Raw genomic sequence first — 21,214 nt, forward strand, 5'->3', positions numbered from 1 at the left:
TTGGGTCATTTGTAGAGACGTGGATGGACCTAGAGACTGTCATATGGAGTGAAGTATGTCAGAAAGAGAAAAACAAATATTGTATATTAATGCATATTATGTGGAATCTAGAAAAATGGTATAGATGACCTTATTTGCAAAACAGAAATAAAGACAGAGATGTACAGAACAAACGTATGGATGCCAAGGGGGATGGTGAGGTGGGATGAATTGGGAGATGGGGATTGACATATATACATGATACTATGTATAAAATAGATAACTAATGAGAACATACTGTATAGCACAGGGAACCCTACTCAGTGCTCTGTGGTGACCTATTAAATGGGAAGGAAATCCGAAAAAGAGGGAATATATGTATACGTATAGCTGATTCACTTTGCTGCACAGTAGAAACTAACATAACATTGAAAAGCAACTATACTCCAATAAAAAAAAAACATTTTAATTAAAAGGCCCCAATTATCAGTATCCAGAGGTCTTTTCTTCTGAGCTAGCTCATTTCGCCACAGAAGGCTCCTCCAATTTCCTGGATATTGATAGATAAGCCTGGTTGTCTGTGTTTTGGAAAGTGAGTGGGTTTTAGGGACTGGGACGTCTCACCCTATAATACACAGACCTTCAGTCCAGCTCTTGCCTTATCCCATATTCTGCTGTTGTGTATCCTCAAGACCAAAGCCTCTTGCATTCAGTTTTTCTAGAGTGTAAACCTTTGGTATCCTGCCAGGATGGTAGGTGGGGGCCGCTTGGGGGTTAGAGAGGGCATCTAAGCATCTATTTGCTCCTTTTACAATAATTCAAACAGCCCTGTTTTCAGATCCACTCTTCTCTCCCTCTTTCAGAGGTATCTGGTGTCCTCAATTCCTGAGCCTTTCCAGTGTCATGTCACGTGATTGGGTTTGCTCCTTTTAGGATTCCGCGTACTCCCACACTCTCCACAGGCATTAGGTTTCAATAGCCGTAGCCTGCTGATTACCTCTCATCCATACCTTACTTTCCATTTTCCAAAATTTAGTCAACGTCTTTTTCATCTAGTGTCACCTCCTTTCTTGTTCTTTTTTCCTTATGGATTTATTCACTTTTTATTAACTTACTGTCATTTTAGTGGTGTTTGGCATGGAAGCAGAGATAAACATATGCATTCAATTCTCCATGTTTAACCAAGAGCAATCCCTCCTATTTTTGAATCTTCCATTTTCATCAAATAGCTGCAGGAAGTAGTAGAATTTAAAACTTCTGCCCCTTATGTTTTCCTTATCTATACTTTTAAGACAACAAAAATATTGAACTCTCTGTACTGGCTTTCCTTTGATAGTTGTACATGAACTGTTTTTTCAGATTTACCACGTTCTTCCTCTGGATCACAAGGCCCCTAACATCGGGGCCACACTGTCTTGATAGGACTCATACAGAGCTAGTAGGAAGGAAAACTGGCAGCAAGAAGCATGTGATCTATTTTAACCTGACTTTAAATGATAATGTCCTATTCTCTAACATATTATGTTTCTTTTCTGACTTGCTACTTTTTTTTTTTTAATGTTCCAATTTTTATGTCTGTGTCTTTGCCCTATATAGAATTTCAGGAACCCCCTTTTCACATTTACATTTCCCATACAGTTCTACTTCCCATTTTCTTTCTTCTTATTGACCTGCACCTTTTGTTGCCTCACCTTCTTGACCCTTGTCGCCTCACCTTCTTGACCCTTGTCTCTGTGGCAGCTCTCCACTAATCCCTGCTCCATGCAGGAATGTCCATTTTGCCCTTTAGAGGCTATGGCTTTCCTCCTATCCTTGAGAACTTTCTTTATACAATTAAAAACAAAGTTCTATCTATTCTCTGGCCTCTTGAATGAGAGCAGGGCTTTCCTCCCCTTAATTAGCTTCCTTATTAGACCATTAATTTATCTTCTTTTTAATGGGAATTTGTTCTCCACTTAAATGAAGCTTTTTTTTTCTCCAGAACCTGAGAAATTTCAAGTGTCTGGAATGCATGGTCACAAAAAAGTAGTGCTTTTCACTTTACCTGTTAACAACCTTGATTCTTTCTTGCTCATAACTCCTATCACTTTTATTAGCTCATTTCCTATTTTTATAAGAATATTCTGGACTTTAGCATTCTTAACCAGAGAAGCAGCCTTAATTATTTACTCTTACAGTTCAGCTGTAATTATTTAACTTCTAAGGGACACCCTAACACCAACCTCATGAGAGGCCTTGAGCCAGAGGCATCCAGCTAAGCCCCACATTCAGATCCCTGACACTCAGAAACTATGAGATAATAAATGTTGTTTGAAGTACTGATTTTGATGACAATTTGTTATGCAACAATAGAAAACTAATGCAAGTCCTTATGGCCAATTTTTTAGCTTTTAGTCTGTGAGTTTTATATGAGAAGTTTCTTTTTAGGCCATTCCTTCCTCTGGATGTCAATTTAATTGCTCACATAATATTTTCTGTAAATTCCTCTTTGAAAGCAGGGAATGGCAGTTGCCAGTCTTGTTCATAATTGCATATTGATGATCAGCACAGTGCCTGGCACTTGAATAGTTGCCTATTATATATTTACTGGATTTGACCCTTCAGTCTTTTTCTACATGTCCTAGTTTATAAGTTACTCGTCACTTTCCATATTGCCATTTCTTTTGGGGATTTAGGAGTTAGAAAACCTGCTGGTCTAGTAACTTTGAGTTTTTTCTCCTTTAATCTGCTGTCCCTCCTCCTCTTGAACTTCAACACTGCTGTCTCATTTGAAGCATCACCTCTCTCCTTCTCCAGCAGAGCTGAATCCATGTGTGCTCGCTCTTGCCACTCCTGCCTGGACTGGTGGAGCAGCTCCCTTTTTCAAGGGAGGCTGTGCTGCTGTGTTCCAACAGGAGACACTCAATCACGTAACACCCTAACCATCTGGTGGAGTAAGCACTAGTGTGTTTGTTGTTATTCTAAAAGTGAGAGAGAGAGAGAGAGAGAGAGAGAGAGAGAGAGACAGTGTGTGTGTGTGTGTGTGTGTGTGTGTGTGTCCTGGAGATGTTGAGTGCCAAGCCTGAGGTCACTTTGAAATTTGGAAGCAGAATAACTAGAATTCTGGTATCCTAAAAGAGGAAGTATAGAGATTCATGGAGATGAAGTTTGGAGAGTCAAATCTTGGAGATTCATATTTGAATCTTCACTCCACCATGTTGTGTGACCTTACAAATTATTCAAATATCTTGAGTCAGTTCCTCATCTGTAACATGGAAATAATTCCTACTCTATAGGGTTTTAGGCATTATTCTTGATCCAGTATTCTCTTAATTCTACATTTTAACTTAAAATTTCTTTGCAATAGGTTCACTTCATAATTATAATGATAGCATAAACTTTTAATTTGGGTTGATAATTTAAATACAGGAAGAAAACATGGTATGTTTGTTAACGATCAATATTACTACTAGCACTTTCCTTTTATTCTTTTATTAAGATGCCAATAAAACCCCCCAAAAATTACTCATCACTAACATTCAGAATCTTCCTCCATTTGCCTTTATTTGCTATACTGTCATAAATGGGATCAAATATTCTAATGTGACAATATTCTAATTCTTGGCTATTGGAAAATTGCCCCACTGTCTTAATAAGTTTGGGCTGCTATAACAAAATACAAGAGGCTGTGTGGTTCAAACAACAAACATTATTTCTCACAGTTTGGGAGGCTGGGAAGTTCAAGAACAAGGTGCCAGCAGATTTGGTGTCTGGTGAGGGCTCGCTTCCTGATTCAAGATGGCCATCCTCTTGCTGTGTCTTCACATGGTGGAAGGGGCGAGGAAGTTTTCTTTCATAAGGGCACTAACCCCATTCAGGAAATTAGTTCATCTCTCAAGATGTAATCACCTCCCACAGACCCACCTCCACATATTATCACGCTGGGGATTAGGTTTCAACATATGAATTTGGGGGGACACACACACACTCATTCCATAGCATCCACCATTTCTAAACTGTTCAGCAGTTCAGAAATAAGATTTTCTTAGGAAAAAAATTTCAAATCGAAATAAGTCTACTCCGGTTTAAATAAAAACACTGCTGAAATAATCATGCATACATAGGAAAGAAGACCACTACATGTAAATTATCTTATAACTTTAGATTGACAGAAAAATAAAACCCTAAAGAACAATTGTTTTTAAAATATATTGTCCAAAATATTAACTTAAGCAGCAAGTACTCTAAAAGTTTCTTTGGCAAAGATTTAATGTCACAACAAATAAGACATAAATTTATAAAGATTTCTAATCTTAGAGGTTTTAAATGGTCATTTGCAACACAGTAGAACTGGCTCAGGAAACCTTAGAGATTATGTAGTTAAATGTATTATTCATTTTACAGAAAAGGAAGCCAGGTCCAGAGAGGTTAAGTGCCTGCCTAGTTAAGGACAGAGCCAGGATATGACCCCAGATCTCTGATTAATAGTCCAGGACTCTTTGCATGACACCAAGCTACCTTTCCTGTTTTGTTTGTTGAAAGAACATGCACTCTTTCACTAATTGCAATGGTACCATCACCTGCTTCTTACCTCTTCCTGGGACTGGTTGAATTGCTGTATCAGTTGTGCTTGTGCCAGCATTACTCTTTCCAGTTCATCTGACTTCTGTTTCATTTCCTTCCTCAAGTCCTCTGAAACTGAATCATTACTGTCAATTTCCTTCTTCAAGCGTGATTCAAATTCTGCAACCAAATTTTTAAGGTTTTCGATTTCTTTCTCCTTTAACTCAGATTCTTCAGTATATTGAATATGGGATTCATGGAGCTTTTCTTCAAGAGCAGCCACTTTCAGCCTTAGATCTTTAGTAGAGCCTTCAATTAAGTCAGATATCTGTAAGATAAATCTTGCATTAGTTTGTGGGTGATAGTCTCTAGGTATCCACAGAATTCTCGTGGTTTTAAGAGGCTTATTCTAAATAATTGGTGTTCTGATCTGATGAAAACAAATCCTATGACATATATAGGGCTTCAAGATTTTAAAAGTTAAGACTAAAATTTTATTTTTATCAACTAAAATGGAATTGCATTAATCACTTGGGCATACTTGGAAATACATAAATCTCTGTGGCTGAACTGAGCTACCAAGGACAGCTCAAGTCTTGATCAAGTGCCTGTCTGGACTCACTTTAGGGTGGCTTTGGGACCTAGAAATGCCTGATGTTTGGGGATGCATGTAGGAGAGCACCACACCTATAGTCTACTCAAACCATACAAGTTTTCCTTCGATATATTTTTTTTCTTTCTTGAATATGACGACTGGAGGTACCCTAGACACTACACCTTCTATAGAAGCCCTTCCCAACAGAACTTTCTGTGATGATAGAAATATTCTGTGCTGTCCTATATGGTAGCCACTAGCCACATGTGACTATTGATAGTGGTGTGCTGGTAAATGTTTGACAACGGACTCACACATACACACACAAAAGCCAGATTTATATCTAATTTCCATGGTGTGAATACTCTCACCATGGCCAGTTCCAGGCTATGAAGGTGATATCACTGTTCGTTAACTTGGGAAGAAATGCACATAATAGGCTCTCGCTTGTTAGTATGGGCTCTTGTGCATTTGAAACGTGGCGAACATGAGTGAGGAACTCAATTTTCACTTTAATTTTAATTAATTGAAACTTAAGTAGACACATAAGTTACCACATTAGACAGTGCAGTTCTAGACGATACCAGAATACTTAGAAAATATACTGCTTCTGAAGGTGGTACCTCTAGACGAAGAGAGGAAAGAATAACTTGAGAAACTTCTCCTCAAAGTCATGAAATTCTTTAGAAGGGAAAAGATTACTTAATTTTTTCTCCTTAAAAAGCAAAACAAATAACAGAAAACAGACCAGGAAGAGCAAAACTCCTGATGAAACATATCCTTATTATTTATGCTATGGATATTGTCACATAAATATTAGTACAAGAAATCAGCCCATGAAGAATCTGGAAAACATTCATAGGCCAAAGTTCCAAGGATTTTGTGAACCATTACTTAAGTTATGTATCCAAAATTTGTTTCAAATGTTAAATTTACATTAAGAATAACTTTTACAAGAAATCTATTTACCACATTAGTAATTTTATAAATTAAATTAATATTCCATTTTCTTCAATTAATCCAGGAAGGAAGAGGGCCACTGCTAGGTCTGAACAGTAGTTTCCTTCATCCAGAGGAGAGCTGACACTGAAACAGAGCAGGTTATCCTGGGGAGAGGAGGCTCACATAGCCACAAACATGTTTTGATTTTTTAAAAAGGGAGTCAACATTTTAAAAATCAAGGGACCTCCCTGGTGGCACAGTGGTCAAGAATCCACCTGCCAATGCAGGGTACACGGGTTCGAGCCCTGGTCCAGGAAGATCCCACATGCTGCGGAGCAACTAAGCCCATGCGCTGCAACTACTGAGCCTGTGCTGTAGAGCCCATAAGCCACAGCTACTGAGCCTGTGTGCCACAACTACTGAAACCTGTGCACCTAGCGCCTGTGCTCTGCAACAAAAGAAGCCACTGCAATGAGAAGTCTGCACACCGCAACGAAGAATGGCCCCTGCTCACTGCAACTAGAGAAAGCCCACACACAGCAATGAAGACCCAGTGCAGCCAAAAATAAGTAAGTAAATAAAGCTGAATAATATTCCTTTAAAAAAAAATTTAAAAATCAAGAGAATTCACTCACAAAATCTGGACTTATGATTTCTCTTGAAAGACTGTAGCCCTGGTAAGTTGGGGCCTGCCTTTCAGCATTCCCCTGCTGCTGGTCCTGAGCCACCTGGGGACTGCAACAGCAGTCACAAGGTTACGGGAAAAGTGGGGTGGGGGGCAGGAGCCAGGAAGCAAGAGGTCTGTCTAGGATAGAATCTGTCCAGAAGAGGAGGGGCCTAAGGTGAGCCAGGTTACAAGTTCCCAGCGCATACTCCATTGTCCCAAAATGACTTCACTTAACAAAACACAAATTAAGAGATAAAATTACTTTTTAAAAAATTTTTTAAGAATTTATTTTTTGATGTGGACCATTTTTAAAGTTTTTATTGAATTTGTTACAATATTGCTTCTGTTTTATGTTTTGACTTTTTGGCCCCAAGGCATGTGGGATCTTAGCTCCCTGACCAGGGATCCAACTCATATTGGAAGTTAAACCCTCTCTCTGCATTGGAAGGGGGAGTCTTAACCACTAGACCACCAGGGAAGTCCCCCCAGATGTAAAATTATTAAGAATTTCAAGACAGCATTTGCAGAATGTTAAAACTGAAAGGCCTTTTTGAGTGTGGGGACCTATGGTGCTACACTCACGTGGCTAGCCCTGCCTATCGTTCCCAGTGAGCTACTGAAAAGGCTGTACCATACCCTCTATACACCAAAGTAGCGGCCAGTAAGTCTCACTTAAGGCTAATTTACATAGACTCTTAATGAGTTTATTCAAAAATATGACTTCACCACTGGGTCTTGGTTAATACACACACACACACACACACACACACACACACACATTCTACTCTCAGGTGTTATGAAAACAAGGGAACCTTAACAAAACCTTGTATTATGTTTAGGATGCATTGCTTAAGAAATTATGGGGACTTCCCTGGTGGCACAGTGGTTAAGAATTCGCCTGCCAATGCAGGGGACACGGGTTCGATTCCTGGTCCGGGAAGATCCCACATGCCACGGAGCAACTAAGCCCGTGCGCCACAACTACTAAGCCTGAACTCTAGAGCCCGCAAGCCACAAGTACTAGAGCCCACGTGCCTAGAGCCCATGCTCTGCAATAAGAAAAGCCACTGCAATGAGAAGCCCGTGCACCACAATGAAGGGTAGCCCCTGCTCACTGCAACTAGAGAAAGCCTGCGCGCAGCAACAAAGACCCAACGCAGCCAAAAACAAATAAAATAAAGTTAAAATGATACTTTGAAAAAAAGAAATTATGGAGGTGTGATTACATTTAAAAAATATTTCCCTTCATTCAAAAATATTTAGAGTTGAAAATATTTGCCATTAAAGGGGATAGGCTTTAATTGTTGGTAAAATTTTAATTATGTGAAACACCTCATTATCTTTTGTTGGATACTCGAGGTATTGGAACATCTAACCATGCTAATTATTAGTTACATAATTTATGCTGTTTTAAAAATAAGTTTATTTTAGTAGGAAAAAATACCATACATAGCTGGATTGTATGCTTATATAATTTATCTCAGTCATTCATTCTGGAGAATAGCCAAACCATTCTATCTACCTAAAACTAAGGCACAATGGCCATGAGAAAATCTACAGGAGTTATAAATATAGTGGTGTCCTTAGGAGGAAATAACCAACATCTACAGTTTCAAACCCATTAAATAATGATGAACATCATAATGACAGACCTTCATTTGTAGTTCTTCTTTTTCTTTCTTACACTTTTGGATTATTTCTTGGTGTTTTTCCTTTTCAATATCGAGTTCCAGTTTAACTTCTTTAAAGAGAAGAGCTTGCTCCTGAAATTCAACTAAATGTTGGGCCCTTTCCTTGGCGAGTTCAGCTTCAACCTAGAAAATAGCATTTAACGCACAAATAGAGCCATTTTATCTTAAGATAAGTAAATTAAGCCTATTTTCAGACTCATATTTTTCCTCCCAGTTTTATTCAGATATAATTGACAGTGCTGTATAAGTTTAAGGTGTATAGCATAAAGATTTGACTTACATATATCCTGAAGTTATTATCACAATAAGTTTACTGAACATCCATCATCTCATATAGATACAAAATTAAAGAAATAGATTTTTTTTCTTGTGATGAGAACTCAGGATCTAATAATTTTAAAAATTCTAATCCTAATATTAATTTTTAAATTCTAATGTTTAAAAACAACCTGACTCAGAACTCGGGCCAGAAAAGTTGACCTTAGGTCAAATAGTGTTACATCCTCTAAGACCATCAAAACCTGTAAAATGAGTAGAGAAGTTAGTACAATATATTATAACAGTTTTCAGAAATACTAAAAGCTTAATCTTCTGTACATTTATGGTGTAAACTCAGTCCTTGCCAGCAACCCTATAAGGAAAAAACAAAAGATTTTGAGGCTCTTACACTAAGTTCTGCTGAAAACTAAGAGTGGATACAAGGAATAAATGTCGATTTTTTAAAAATGGTCCTTTCTTGATAGAGATGAGACAGCTTTGGGGTCAAAGATTATCATTTTAATGTGATTGAGGCCAGAAGGCTGATTGAAGGAAAACATAGTCAGTGATGCCCGTATCCAGATTTTGACTCACATAAAATCACGGTGCTGGAAGGGACCTTAGAAATCCCCTAGTTCGTTTTCTCAAGCTTCCATGAATTGTGGAAGAATAAACAAAGGCTTTGGATTGAGTTTAAATCCTGGCTCTAAATCCTGGCTCTGCCACTCTAGTTGTGTGATCTTAAATTGTGACTGTAACCTCTCCTGATGTGGTTATAACTAATTCCCTTGGGGGTCGTTATGAGGATTATAAATGAGATGAAACATCTGTGTAAAGCTCTTGCACAAGCAGGGATTCAATAGTCAGTGGAGATTATTTCTACACCCTGACTTCAGTCTCTACCGTGGAATTTGCACCAAATCATTGTCTGCTCTGTGCCTCAACACCACCAGAAACCATAATTCACTCCTTCCCCAGCAGGCGTTTCCATTTTCAGATAGCGCTCAGCATTAGGAAGTTTTTCCTTCAGTTGAGCCAACATCTCTCTCCCCATGGTTTTTAACCATTGGTTTTGGCTCTGTCTACTGGAGCGAGAGAACAAATCTATGAGTCCTGGAGTCATTTAGCCCTGGGAGACTATATAGTGGAGTAGAGAAGGGATCCCAGTGACAGGCTGGCTCGAGATTTACATTGTGCCATGATTATAAATTCTAAGAGGGAGTAAATGCCAGATAACTTGGGAGAAAAACCGTCAAACATGACTTACTGTGACTGTGATTCTCAGGCCACTAAGAGGAGAAGGAGAGAGGTCAACCTGAATTTCTCAAGGGGATACTGAAACTAGGGTACCAGGAAACAGAAAGTTTGCTAAGAAAGTTTTCAGGAAGCCATTTAAATTACATAAAATCCACATAGAAGACTAGTCCCAGTGTGGGGTCTGTGGGATTTATTGCACTGGGTATAGGACTGATCATTTGCGTCAAGGCAAAACAGTTACGTTTATACTCAATGCACGGAGTTATTTTGGCTCTCTCAAAATAAATTTCTGGATTGTTTGTGGGAAAGGATACCGATAATCATTTAGGAACATGATAGAACTGTTCAGGTGTGTTGCTAGCAGATTACAAAAGACAAGGAGGGCCTCAGGGCCCTCAGAAAAAAGAGCAGATGTTCTTCTGAATTCCAGGTACTTGTGTTCACTTGCCTCCTGGTAGCCATTTAGATACATCACAGGTATCTCAAAAAAACTGTCTGAACCAGAGATCTTGATACAATTCCCTCCCCACCTGTTCCTTCCTCAATGCTCCCCATCTCAGGACACAGTACCGTCACCCATCGAGTTATTCAAGTCAGTAACTGGGGTAATCACCTTTCACACTTCTGTCTCCCTTACCCTCCACACTTAATCCAGCACCAAGTCCTGTTCATTTTGCCTCCAAAAGATGCATCGAATCCATCCATTTCTCTACACCTCTACTTCCACCACCCTAGTTGTGGTCACCACCACCTCCTGAGTGGCCTCCTTACTTCTATTCCTGCCTCTCTCCAACACCTGATACACAGCAGAGTGTTCTTCACAAACTATAAATTGGATGATTTTATTCCTTCTTAGTGGTTTTTCAATGCATTAGTATAAAATCCAAACTTCCATACACGATCTTCTACAGGACCACCATCAGCCCATATGACACCTTTGTGTAAATCAAAAAAGCATGCCTTCCTTAGATGAACACAGCCTTGGGCAGGGCACAAGACTTGGTGAGCAGAGCCCAGGCCGGATTCCAGCTCCCTTCTCTCCCTTGGCCTGTGCTATTAGTCACGATGCAAACTGAACAGCATGTATGGTGGCCCTGGACTTCTCCAACCTGACTTTTACTGCCTTTCCCATTTGATTACTGCACTCCAGCCACACTGGAATAGATAAGTCAAGAACACATGAAAGGAGGAAATCAAATGCAAAACATTCAGAAAACTTCAAGAGTTAATAGCCCACAAGATACCATGACACTATATAAAAAAAAGAGTAAACAAACATTTTTTGAAAAACTCAAGAAAAATTTGTGCCAAGGTACTAAAATATCAAGTGTTCAAAAAAATTTCCTTGTGTGGTTAATTGGTAGAGCCAGAGTTATTTTAGGATAAAAAGACATATTTCAAAATATGGATTCAAATTAAGAGAACAAGGATGTACATAAACTATGTGGGACAGGACAAACGAAATTAGATGACAGAAGGACTTGAGAAGAACTTTTAAAAACAGAAGTTCTTTAAATTTATTATGGGGAAGAGGCCATTTAGCAAATCAGCAGAGTCCCTTGATGAAGAGGAAACAAAGGAAGAGTTCAGGGAAGGAAAGGGGGTGGCTGACTGGTTGAATGAGAAGAATGTTCTGTTCTACCTGTGTCAGGAAGAAAGGAGATCTTCTTGCCCCTGAACTGTTCCTTGGAATGAACTAGTGTAGGTAAGGGGAAGGGGAAAAAGAAGGAATAGATGGAGGATGGGAAAGAAAAAACACTGTAGATAAAAAGAAGAGTGATTTACTATTTCTGATTTGATTTTTAATTTGCACAACCTGAGAAAGAGAAGCAACCTGATGAGCTTCAGGTGGGATTTCTAAACATTTAAGGAAGCTGCAGTGGGAAGCCAAAAGCCATCTGAATGTGTTGACTCTGTAGCACAGAGAGATGACACTACTGGTTCCTTCACGATCTGAAGAGTCTGAACAAAGTGATGAACCCACAAACAATGATTTGCTTAAGCTGGTATATTGTCATTGAAAAGATGAATTCATACCAAATTGCCATGTTTACGTTTTTGACATGTTGATAAGAGCTGTTTGTTTAAAGTACCTTAGATGGCAGGACTTATGTTTATGCAAAATAAATGAATTAGGTGATGGTGCATACATATGTTATGAACTGCTTTATACAATAACATAGTAATTTTGAAAATCATGAAAAAATTCTAATCTCTAAAAAACAGCATGAATAATACATGAGTTCAAGAGCTACACAAAAATCAATTATTGTCTGTGTACACATTCCAGATGTTAATTCATCCATATCTTCCTCTAGCTCAAACTCTGTCTCCTCCCTGAAGGCCTTCTGATGACTCCAGAGCATTCTGAGTATGTTGTTTTTTAATTCCTTTTGTATTTGTTGTTGAAATGCATAATTAGAGTTTTATAATATTTGTGTCTAATACTAGTGTGCAAAATGCTATTTTTCCACTAACTATTTTCCAAGTGAGATCTTTGTGGTTGATTTTGATATCATTTTCTAACTGTTCGTGGAGCCAAACACCAAATATAATCACTGATTACTTTGATGATCCCTTTAAAACCAAGGGAGTTTCTGATGTCAAAGTAGAAATCAGACCACTTGTTTATATTTGATGTACATATATCATTAAACAAAATATATCTCCTAAAAATAAATTATACTATTTTCTAAAAGTTTAAAAACAAATACTGGTTGAAAACTAATACTTCAGATTATTTCTAAATTAACCACTGAATAAATATATTATAAAAGTAGATGACTATTCAAATACTGGGCTTTGTATTGTAGTAAAAAAATACGAATGCTAAGGAATCAGACTATGCACTGAAGTCCTGCCAAGAACTGAGTAAGCTGAGGGCGGAAGGAGAGAATGTTCACCAAGTAACAAACAGGCTAGGTGGTATGGTACAGGGCCCTTTTCATCTACTAACTCATTTAATTCTTACAACAACCCTGGAAAGAACATACAATAATTATTATTCCCACTGTCTACAGTAAGAAATAGTCTCAGAGAAATTAAGTGCCTTCACAAAGATCTTAGAGCTACTATGAGGTGGAGAGACACCTGAGTGTCTCTGGTGGACTCCATAGCTCAGCGTGGTGAGTTTTTCCACACAGCTGTCTTCCTACACATCTACATGGCATAGTGGTTAAGAACATGGACTTGGTATTTATTTAGTTTCAAAATATTGGGGGATTTTTTCCCAGATAACTGTTAATGAATTCTAATTTGATTCCATTGTGGTTAGAGAAAATACTTTGTATGACTTGAATCCTTTTAAATTTATTGAGACATATTTACTCCCAGTATATGATCTACTTTAATAAATGTCCCATGTGCACTGGAGAAGAATGTGTATTCTGCTGTTAAATGGAGGATTCTATACATATCAATTAGGTCATATTTGGTAATAGTGTTTACTGTATCTCTTCAAAATAAATTATTATACTATTTTCCATAGTTTATATCCTTAATGAGTTTTCTGGATATTTTTCTATCAATTATTGAGAGAGGGTTATTGACATCTTTGACTCTAATTATAGATTTGTCTATTTCTCCTTGTAGTTCTATCATTTTTTGCTTAATTTTTAAGTTCTGTTACTAGGTGAAAAACCATTTAGGATTATTATGTCTTCTTGGTGAACCTATCTCTTTACCATTATGAAATAACCTTCTTTATCTTTGGTAATATTCTAAATATTCTGATTTATTTCCCTGAAATCTATTTTGATTGTAATGTAGCTACTTTAGCTTCTTTTGATTTGTTCTAGCATATCTTTTTTCCATCCATTACTTTTAACCTATTTTTAAAAATATTTCTTTATATAAAAGTACATTTCTTATAGGCAACATATAGTAGAGTCTCGCATTTTCATCCAACATGACAATCTCTGTCTTTTAATGGGGGTATTTTGACTAGGGCTTGGCAAACCGCGGTCCACAGACTAAACTCAGCCATGCCCATTTATTTGCATATCATCTATGGCTGCTTTTAAGCTACAATGATGGAGTGGACTGGTTGCAACAGAGGCTGTATGTTCCACAAACCAAAAATATTTTATTTACTAACTGGACCTTTATAGAAAAAGTTTGCTGACCCTGGTTTAGACCATTTATATTTCATTTGATTATTGATATAATTAGCTTTAAATCTATCTTGCTATGCATTTTCTATTTGGCCCATCTCATTTTTTCCCCTCTTTTTCTGTCTTCTTTTGGATTATTTTTTAAATTCAATTTTATCTCCTTTGCTGGTTTATTAGCTGTAACTCTTTGTTTTTCTATTTTTGTGGTTGGTTTAGAGTTTATAGAATATATTTTTAACTTATTGCAATCTATCTTCTTGTGATATATCACTTCATATATTGTATAAGAAACTAAATATTCTCACCACCACTACCAAAACAACAAAGGTAATTATGTGAAGTGAAGGATATGTTAACTAACCCTATTGTAGTAATTATTTTGCAACACATATATGTGTGTGTCAGATCATCATGTTGTACATACTAAACTTACAGTGTCACATGTCAATAATATCTCTATAAGGCTGGAGGAAAAAGTGGGCTGTGATGGTCGGTTGAGGGATAAAACTAAAATGAAAGGACCCCTTCTTCCCTTCCTTAGATCTCCTGCCATTGTTCCATACTCACCAACCCCAACCAAAAGTCAGAGGGTCCAGGAACTATTACTTTCATCCATTCAATTCAGGCTTTGGGGATAGAAAGCAGGGTTTCAAGGGTGTAGAGTGGCCAGAGTGGGGCAAATGAAAGGAATCTGGCTCAACCCATGAGGCAGACGGAGAAATTCTCAGAGAAGGGTAATCTGCCAGGAAGGTACGCCCAGAAGGGTCCACTGTATTTCCCAGCTCATTGTCAGTTTGCCTACCCATTGCCCTATCTCTTGGCCCATCTTTCAACTGAAAACTTGAGGGGATATTTGTTATTTTATTTTCTTTTTTTTTTTAGGGATTCATTCTTCCCCTATTGTAGTCAATATGGTTGAGTGGGAATCTGTCCTGCAAGGGTGAGCATGTGACCCAGGTCCAAATGAATCAACATGCCCAGTCTTGCCAGCTGTGGTGATTGGTTCAAGACTAAGAACATGATTCAGTTAGAATCTGACAGCTACAGTGAGTTTTTTGCTAAGAATGCAGAAAAGAGACGGGAGGAGCTACTGTTCCCTTTTTGCCATCAGGAAGGACAACTCTGAGTCTGAAAATGAAACCAATCTGGCAGAAAACCAGCTTGACAGCCCTGAATCCAGCTGTGCCTGAAGGTAGCCCACCACTGAACTTTGCAGTTACGAGAGCCAATAAATTATATTTTCACTTAAAAGAAGAAAGAAAAGAATTTCACAATAGTATACTTCCATCTTTCCCTTCCCAGCTATTGTGATATTGTTGTCATATATTTAGCTTCTACGTGTTATAAATCTCATTAGATTATTAATATTTTAATTTAAATAGTCCATTATAATTTAAAGAAATTTAAATGATAAAAATATCATATTTATCCATATTGTTACCAATTCTGGTGTTCTACATTCCTTTGTATAGATCCATATTTCCATCTGGTATAATTTTCCTTCTGAATAAAGGACTTCTTTTTACATTTCTTATAGTGTGGCTGTGCTGGAGATACATTTTTTCTGTTTTTTTCATTCTGAAAAGACCTTTATTTCACCCTCATGTTTGAAAAATATTTTCACTTTGTATAGAATTCTAAGTTGACAGCTCCTACCACCACCCCCTCACCCCTGCCCCACCCTTCTTCTTTCAATACTTTCTGTCCCACTGTCTTCTTGCTTATATTGTTTATGATAAAAAAAATCAGCTCTCACCCTTATCTTTGTTCCTCATATATGTCTTTTATTCTCTGATTGCTTTTAAGATTTTCTTTTTATTAATAATTTTGAGCAATTGGATTATAATGCTTGAGGTGTGCTGAGCTTCTTGAATATGCTTGAGGTTTGCTGAGCTTCTTGAATCTGTGGGTTTATAGTTTTCATCAAATTTTGTTTTTTTTAACTGTTATTTCTTCAAATATTTTTTCTGTCCTCTCCTGTCCTTTGAGGAGTCCAATTATACATATATTAGGCCACTTGAATTTGTCTCACAGCTCACTGATGCCCTTTTTTGGTTCTGAGTCTCTTTTCTATTTTATTTCATTGCATAGTTTCTATTGCTGTGTCTTCAATTTAACTAATCTCTTCTTCTGGAATGCTTAATCTGCCATTAATCCCATCCAGTATACTTTTCATCTCAGACAACTGTAGTTTTCATCTCTATAAATTCAGTTTAGGTCTTTTTTATATCTTCCACATCTCTGCTTAACATGGTCAATTTTTCCTCTAGTTTTTGGACATATGGAATACAGTTATCATAACTGTTTTAATGTCCTTGTCTGCTAATTCTAACATCTGTGCCTTTCTGAGTCAATTTTTATTTGTTGACCTTTCTTCTCATTTTGAGTCCTATTTTCCTGTTTCCATGCAGGGCAATTTTTGATTGGATGCTAGACATTGTGAATTTTATCTTGTTAAATGCTGGATATTTTTGTATTCTTATAAATATTCTTGAACTCTCTTCTGGGATGTAGTTAAGTTTCTTGGAATCAGCTTGATTTTTTTTAATGCCTTCCTTTTAAAGTTTGTTGAGCAGGACCAGCTCAGCATTTAGTCTAGGGCTAATTATTCCCTCCTACTGATGCAAGACCCTTCTGAGAACTCTACCTACTGCCCTATGAATTATAGGTTTTCCAGTCTGGCTGGTGAGAACAGGCATTATTATTGGCCTTGTGTAAGCATTATCTCTGATCCTTTCAGATGGTCTCCCTTGCTCTGGGTAGTTTCCCCATTTATATGCACTGAGCATACATATAATTAATGGGGATTCTTTGTAGACATCCAATATTCTTTCTCTGTGCAGCTGTCTCCTGAGAACACTATCCTGTGAATTCTAGCCACTTAGATTCCCTGCACTCTTCATAAGGTCTCCTCAACTCAGAGAATCTGCCACACTCCACCTGGATTCCCACTCCCTGTACCATGGCCTTAAATTTATTTCAAGGCACTAAGTTAGGGCAATCACAGGGGTTATCTTGTTTGTCTCTTATCTCCAAGAATCACTGTCCTTCATTGCCTGATGTCCAGTGTCTTGAAACCATTGTTTCTATCTTTTCTCCAGTGTTTTAGTTGTTTCAGGAAGGAGGGTAAATCTGGTTCCTGTTAGTCCACCTAAGCCAAATACAGACATTTTGGACTTTGTATTAGCTCTCATTTTTGAAGGGGGTGGGGGTGTTGTATCAGTTCTCATTTCCTGGCTATACAACCTTGGAAAATTACCTAACTTCTCTGAGCTTTATTTTTTTCCATGTGCCAATGGGAATAATAATGTTAGAATGATTAAAATTATATTGATGAAAAACATTTAGCACAAGGCTTGGCATATAGTAAACACTCTAATAATAGAGACTATTTTTATTATGTAGATTAAGGGTTTAAATCAGATGATCTTTGCAGGCTATTCCAGACCTAAAATTTTATGATTTTATTAATTCAATTTTGAAAATTACATGGCATAATTTAAAAAATTAAAGTGTACCCTCAATATTCATTTTAACCATACATTAATTACACATAAATGAAAACTGATATTTTTTAAATGACGACTGTATCTCTGTCAAATTGTATTTTACAAGTTGTTTTTTTAAATTCTATTAACAGTACACTGAGGTACATTAGGAATTATTAGGCCATTTGGCTCTTCCATTTTAAAGAAGAATTTGAGATTTTTTTTGCCTCACCCTTCAATGCTGGAATTATTTCTTGAAGTAAACTTTTTCTCCCTGAGTTTTCACTATAAATCCATTTGCTTAGTCAGGAATTAAGGTTTTGTTTGTTTTAACTACTGGTTTCTCAAAACGCTATGTACTGTTTAAAATGAGGTCAATAGTATAATCCTAAGATGTTCCATAATGTGATATTTTAGTAATAATCTAAGAAAATATTTGGTTGGAATTTGTTTATGGCACTATAAAGTGATAGTCAATAGGTGACTATCACTTATTGTAAGCAGTCTGGCTGTGGGAAATGTTTTAATTACAACAGTTTTTGTTTGTTTGTTTGTTTTTGTTTCCCGGTACGCGGGCCTCTCACTGCTGTGGCCTCTCCCATTGCGGAGCACAGGCTCCGGACGCGCAGGCTCAGCGGCCATGGCTCACGGGCCCAGCCGCTCCACGGCACGTGGGATCCTCCCAGACCGGGGCACGAACCCGTGTCCCCTGCATCGGCAGGCGGACCCTCAACCACTGCGCCAGCAGGGAAGCCCTTAATTACAACATTTTAACTGAAAAGTAACAACACTGCATTTGGAACCAATTTAAAATGTTCAGCATGCACATTAATTTGCTTTCTTCACATCAAAGCAATACTTGAAATAAACAAAAATCCATGATAATTAGTAAATACTCAGTTATTTAAAAATGTGCCATCCTTGTTGCATAGCAACTATTGCTTCTATTACGTGCTTTTTACATACTCTAAAATAATTAAGCAAGGGCATAAATTGCTATCTACTTTTTTTGACTGTTAAAAGCATTTAAGTTATGAAGTTTATTCTAATATGTGTATTACACATTTGTAAAGGGAACATTTCATTCCTATGCAAAGGCACAATGACCCAAGAAAGAGATGACAATGTCATATTAGCGATTCTCCTTTCTCATGAGAGGACTTTCAGGGAACTCTTAATTCATAGTCTCAATAACTAACACAGCCAAGCGTAATTATCATTCACTGGCTTTACTGGTCTGGATCTTGATTTATTACTAAGCTAAATTACAAGGTTTATTAACAAAAAGTCATGTCCTCTCAAAAGAATGAAATGTCCATTTATATTAAAGAAAATTACACAGGCCAAAATACATCTATGATATAATTAATTTATTAGAAAGATATCATGGTTTTAATAAGAACTTAGAGAATCTCACATATGTTTATTTTCATCAACAAATTAACTTAGCATAAAGCAAGAACATATAGTTTTATATGGTCAGATGCTAACACTAACTTGGTCGGCATGCTGTGTTAGCACCTCAGGGATAGGGCACAGTAAGCAGCAGTACTAGAGTGGATCGTGAATGCAGAGACTTCTTTTCCAGTGGATTATATCTGAAGGTCATTGGTGGGGTGTGACCAAAGAAATGAGGAGCTTCTACATAAGCAAAGGCAGGAAAGTTCATTTTGTCAATCTAAGAGGAGCTCAGGAGTTTGAGGGAAAGGAATGATCTGTGAATCTCCATCTGCATTTCACTAATTCCATCAGTGAAATTTCTTTTACTTTTTCAAAGATTTATTTATTATTTATTTATTTAATTAATTTCTTTTTGGCTGCATCGGGTCTTAGTTGCGGCACGCAGGATATTTCTTCAGGCATGTGGGATCTTCATTGTGGTGTGTGGGCTTCTCTCTAGTTGTGGCATGCAGGTTTTCTCTTTAGTTGTGGTGCACAGGCTCCACGGCGCGTGGGCTCTGTAGTTGTGGTGCATGGGCTCCAGAGCGTGTGGGCTCTGTAGTTTGCGGCAAGCGGGCTCTACTTGAGGCATGTGAGCTCAGTAGTTGTGGCTTGTGGGCTTAGTTGCCCCGCAGCACGTGGGATCTTAGTTCCCTGACCAGGGATCAAACCCGCATCCCCCTGCATTGTAAGGTGGATTCTTTACCACTGGACCACCAGGGAAGTACCCATCAGTGAAATTTCTGACTCAAAAGATGGGATGTTTATAATATCTCTTTATACATATTGTCAAGCTGCCCTCCAAAAGGCTGTGTAATTTCCAGTCCCTTAAAGAGTAAAAATGAAAGACCATCTCACTAGACTTTCACCACAAGACAAAGTTGAAGCAGTAAAAAATAATCTCTCCTTGCTTTAATTTGAATATTTTTGATTGCTAGATAGGTGGGTCATCTTTTCATATTTTTAAACATGGATTGGTAAGGGTAGGGGAAGTGAATAAGGATAGACTAATCAACTTAGTACACCGAGGCTAAAAAAAATAGAAGTAATTAAAGAAGTGCGGGCTTTAGAGAAGGAGAAGAAAAAGCCTATGCTGGAGGTTCCGAGTCAAGATGGTGGTGTGGGAAGATGCAGAGTTCGCATCTTCCCCACAACTAGGGTGCCTGCCGGATGCTGGTGGGGGACCCTGACGTCCAGGGAGATGGGAAGAACCCCCAAGAGCACCGGTAGGATGTGGGGACACTGAGGGGGGAGGAGAAGTGGAGCCTGGACAGGACAGGCGCCCCTGAGGGTGACTGAGAGGCAGGAAGGGGAGGGGTTCCCACGCCTGGAGGGACCCTCAGGGGCTCAGATCAGAGGCGGAGCGGGCCCAGCATTTCCCCTGCCCAGTCAGCTGGGGAACTCTGCCCGGCTCTCGGGCTGGGTCCTACACGCTCAGTGGTCCCCTCTGGGCCAGGTTGGTCCTGGGGGCATAGGAGGGAGGCCAGGAGAGAACAGGAGAGGCAGTCGAGAGGGGCCCTCCAGGACCAGAGGATCAGGAAATGAGCAGAGAACGTTTGCCACGCTCACTCGGGCACTGGGAACCTGCCAAGCCCCCAGGCTGGTCCCACGCCCTCCAAAGCCCCCTCCAGGCTGCGTGGGTCCTGGGGGCATAGGAAGGAGGGCGGGGAGATCAGGAGAGGCAGGTGGGAGGGGACCTCAAGACTGGAGGAGCAGTAGAGGAGGAGAGGGCATTTGCACCACCCACTGGAGCCCAGGAAGCACGCTGGGCTCCCAGATGGGGCCCCCCCACCCTCTAAGAACAGAGGCAGGAGGCATGCCTGGGGGCTTCTGTTCTGTTGAGACCAAGCCCCCTCCCACAACCCCACCCACCCACCCCACTTCCTTTTCCAGCCCTTTGGGTCCTAAGCATAGGGCCCGCCCACTGCCCAAACTTCACCGCTGCTTAGGCCCCACCCTCCACAGCCAAGGCCTTTTCCACTTTTTGTTTTCCTCCTCCTCTTTTTTTACTATTGTGGTTCTGTTTCACCTTCTAGTTGTTGTTTCATCTATATTTTTATATTTTTTCTAACATACCTGTTAGTTTCCTATTCTAATTTTAGTTTTCACTTTGTTATTGTTCTACTTTTTTTTTTACATCATTATTGGAGCATAATTGCTTTACAATTGTGTGTTAGTTTCTGCTTTATAACAAAGTGAATCAGTTATACATATACATATGTTCCCATATCTCTTCCCTCTTG

General features: G+C 38.6%; 1 protein-coding gene across 1 annotated transcript in view; it reads right to left on the bottom strand.

Moving 5' to 3' along the window:
• LEKR1 (leucine, glutamate and lysine rich 1) overlaps positions 1–21,214 on the bottom strand; it is a 337,373-nt gene that overhangs the window by 72,834 nt on the left and 243,325 nt on the right. Inside the window, exons 14-15 of the mRNA XM_089910962.1 lie at positions 8,378–8,539; positions 4,550–4,849 (exon numbers count right to left, since the gene is read on the bottom strand). Of these exons, the coding sequence (XP_089767088.1) occupies positions 4,550–4,849; positions 8,378–8,539 (462 nt within the window). The remainder of the gene's footprint in view (positions 1–4,549; positions 4,850–8,377; positions 8,540–21,214) is intronic.

This window comes from Delphinapterus leucas, chromosome 4 (genome assembly GCF_059928025.1).
Source record: "Delphinapterus leucas isolate spDelLeu-1000000601 "Yukka" chromosome 4, BTC_Dleu_Yukka2, whole genome shotgun sequence".
In the NCBI taxonomy this organism is placed as follows: Eukaryota; Metazoa; Chordata; class Mammalia; order Artiodactyla; family Monodontidae; genus Delphinapterus; species Delphinapterus leucas.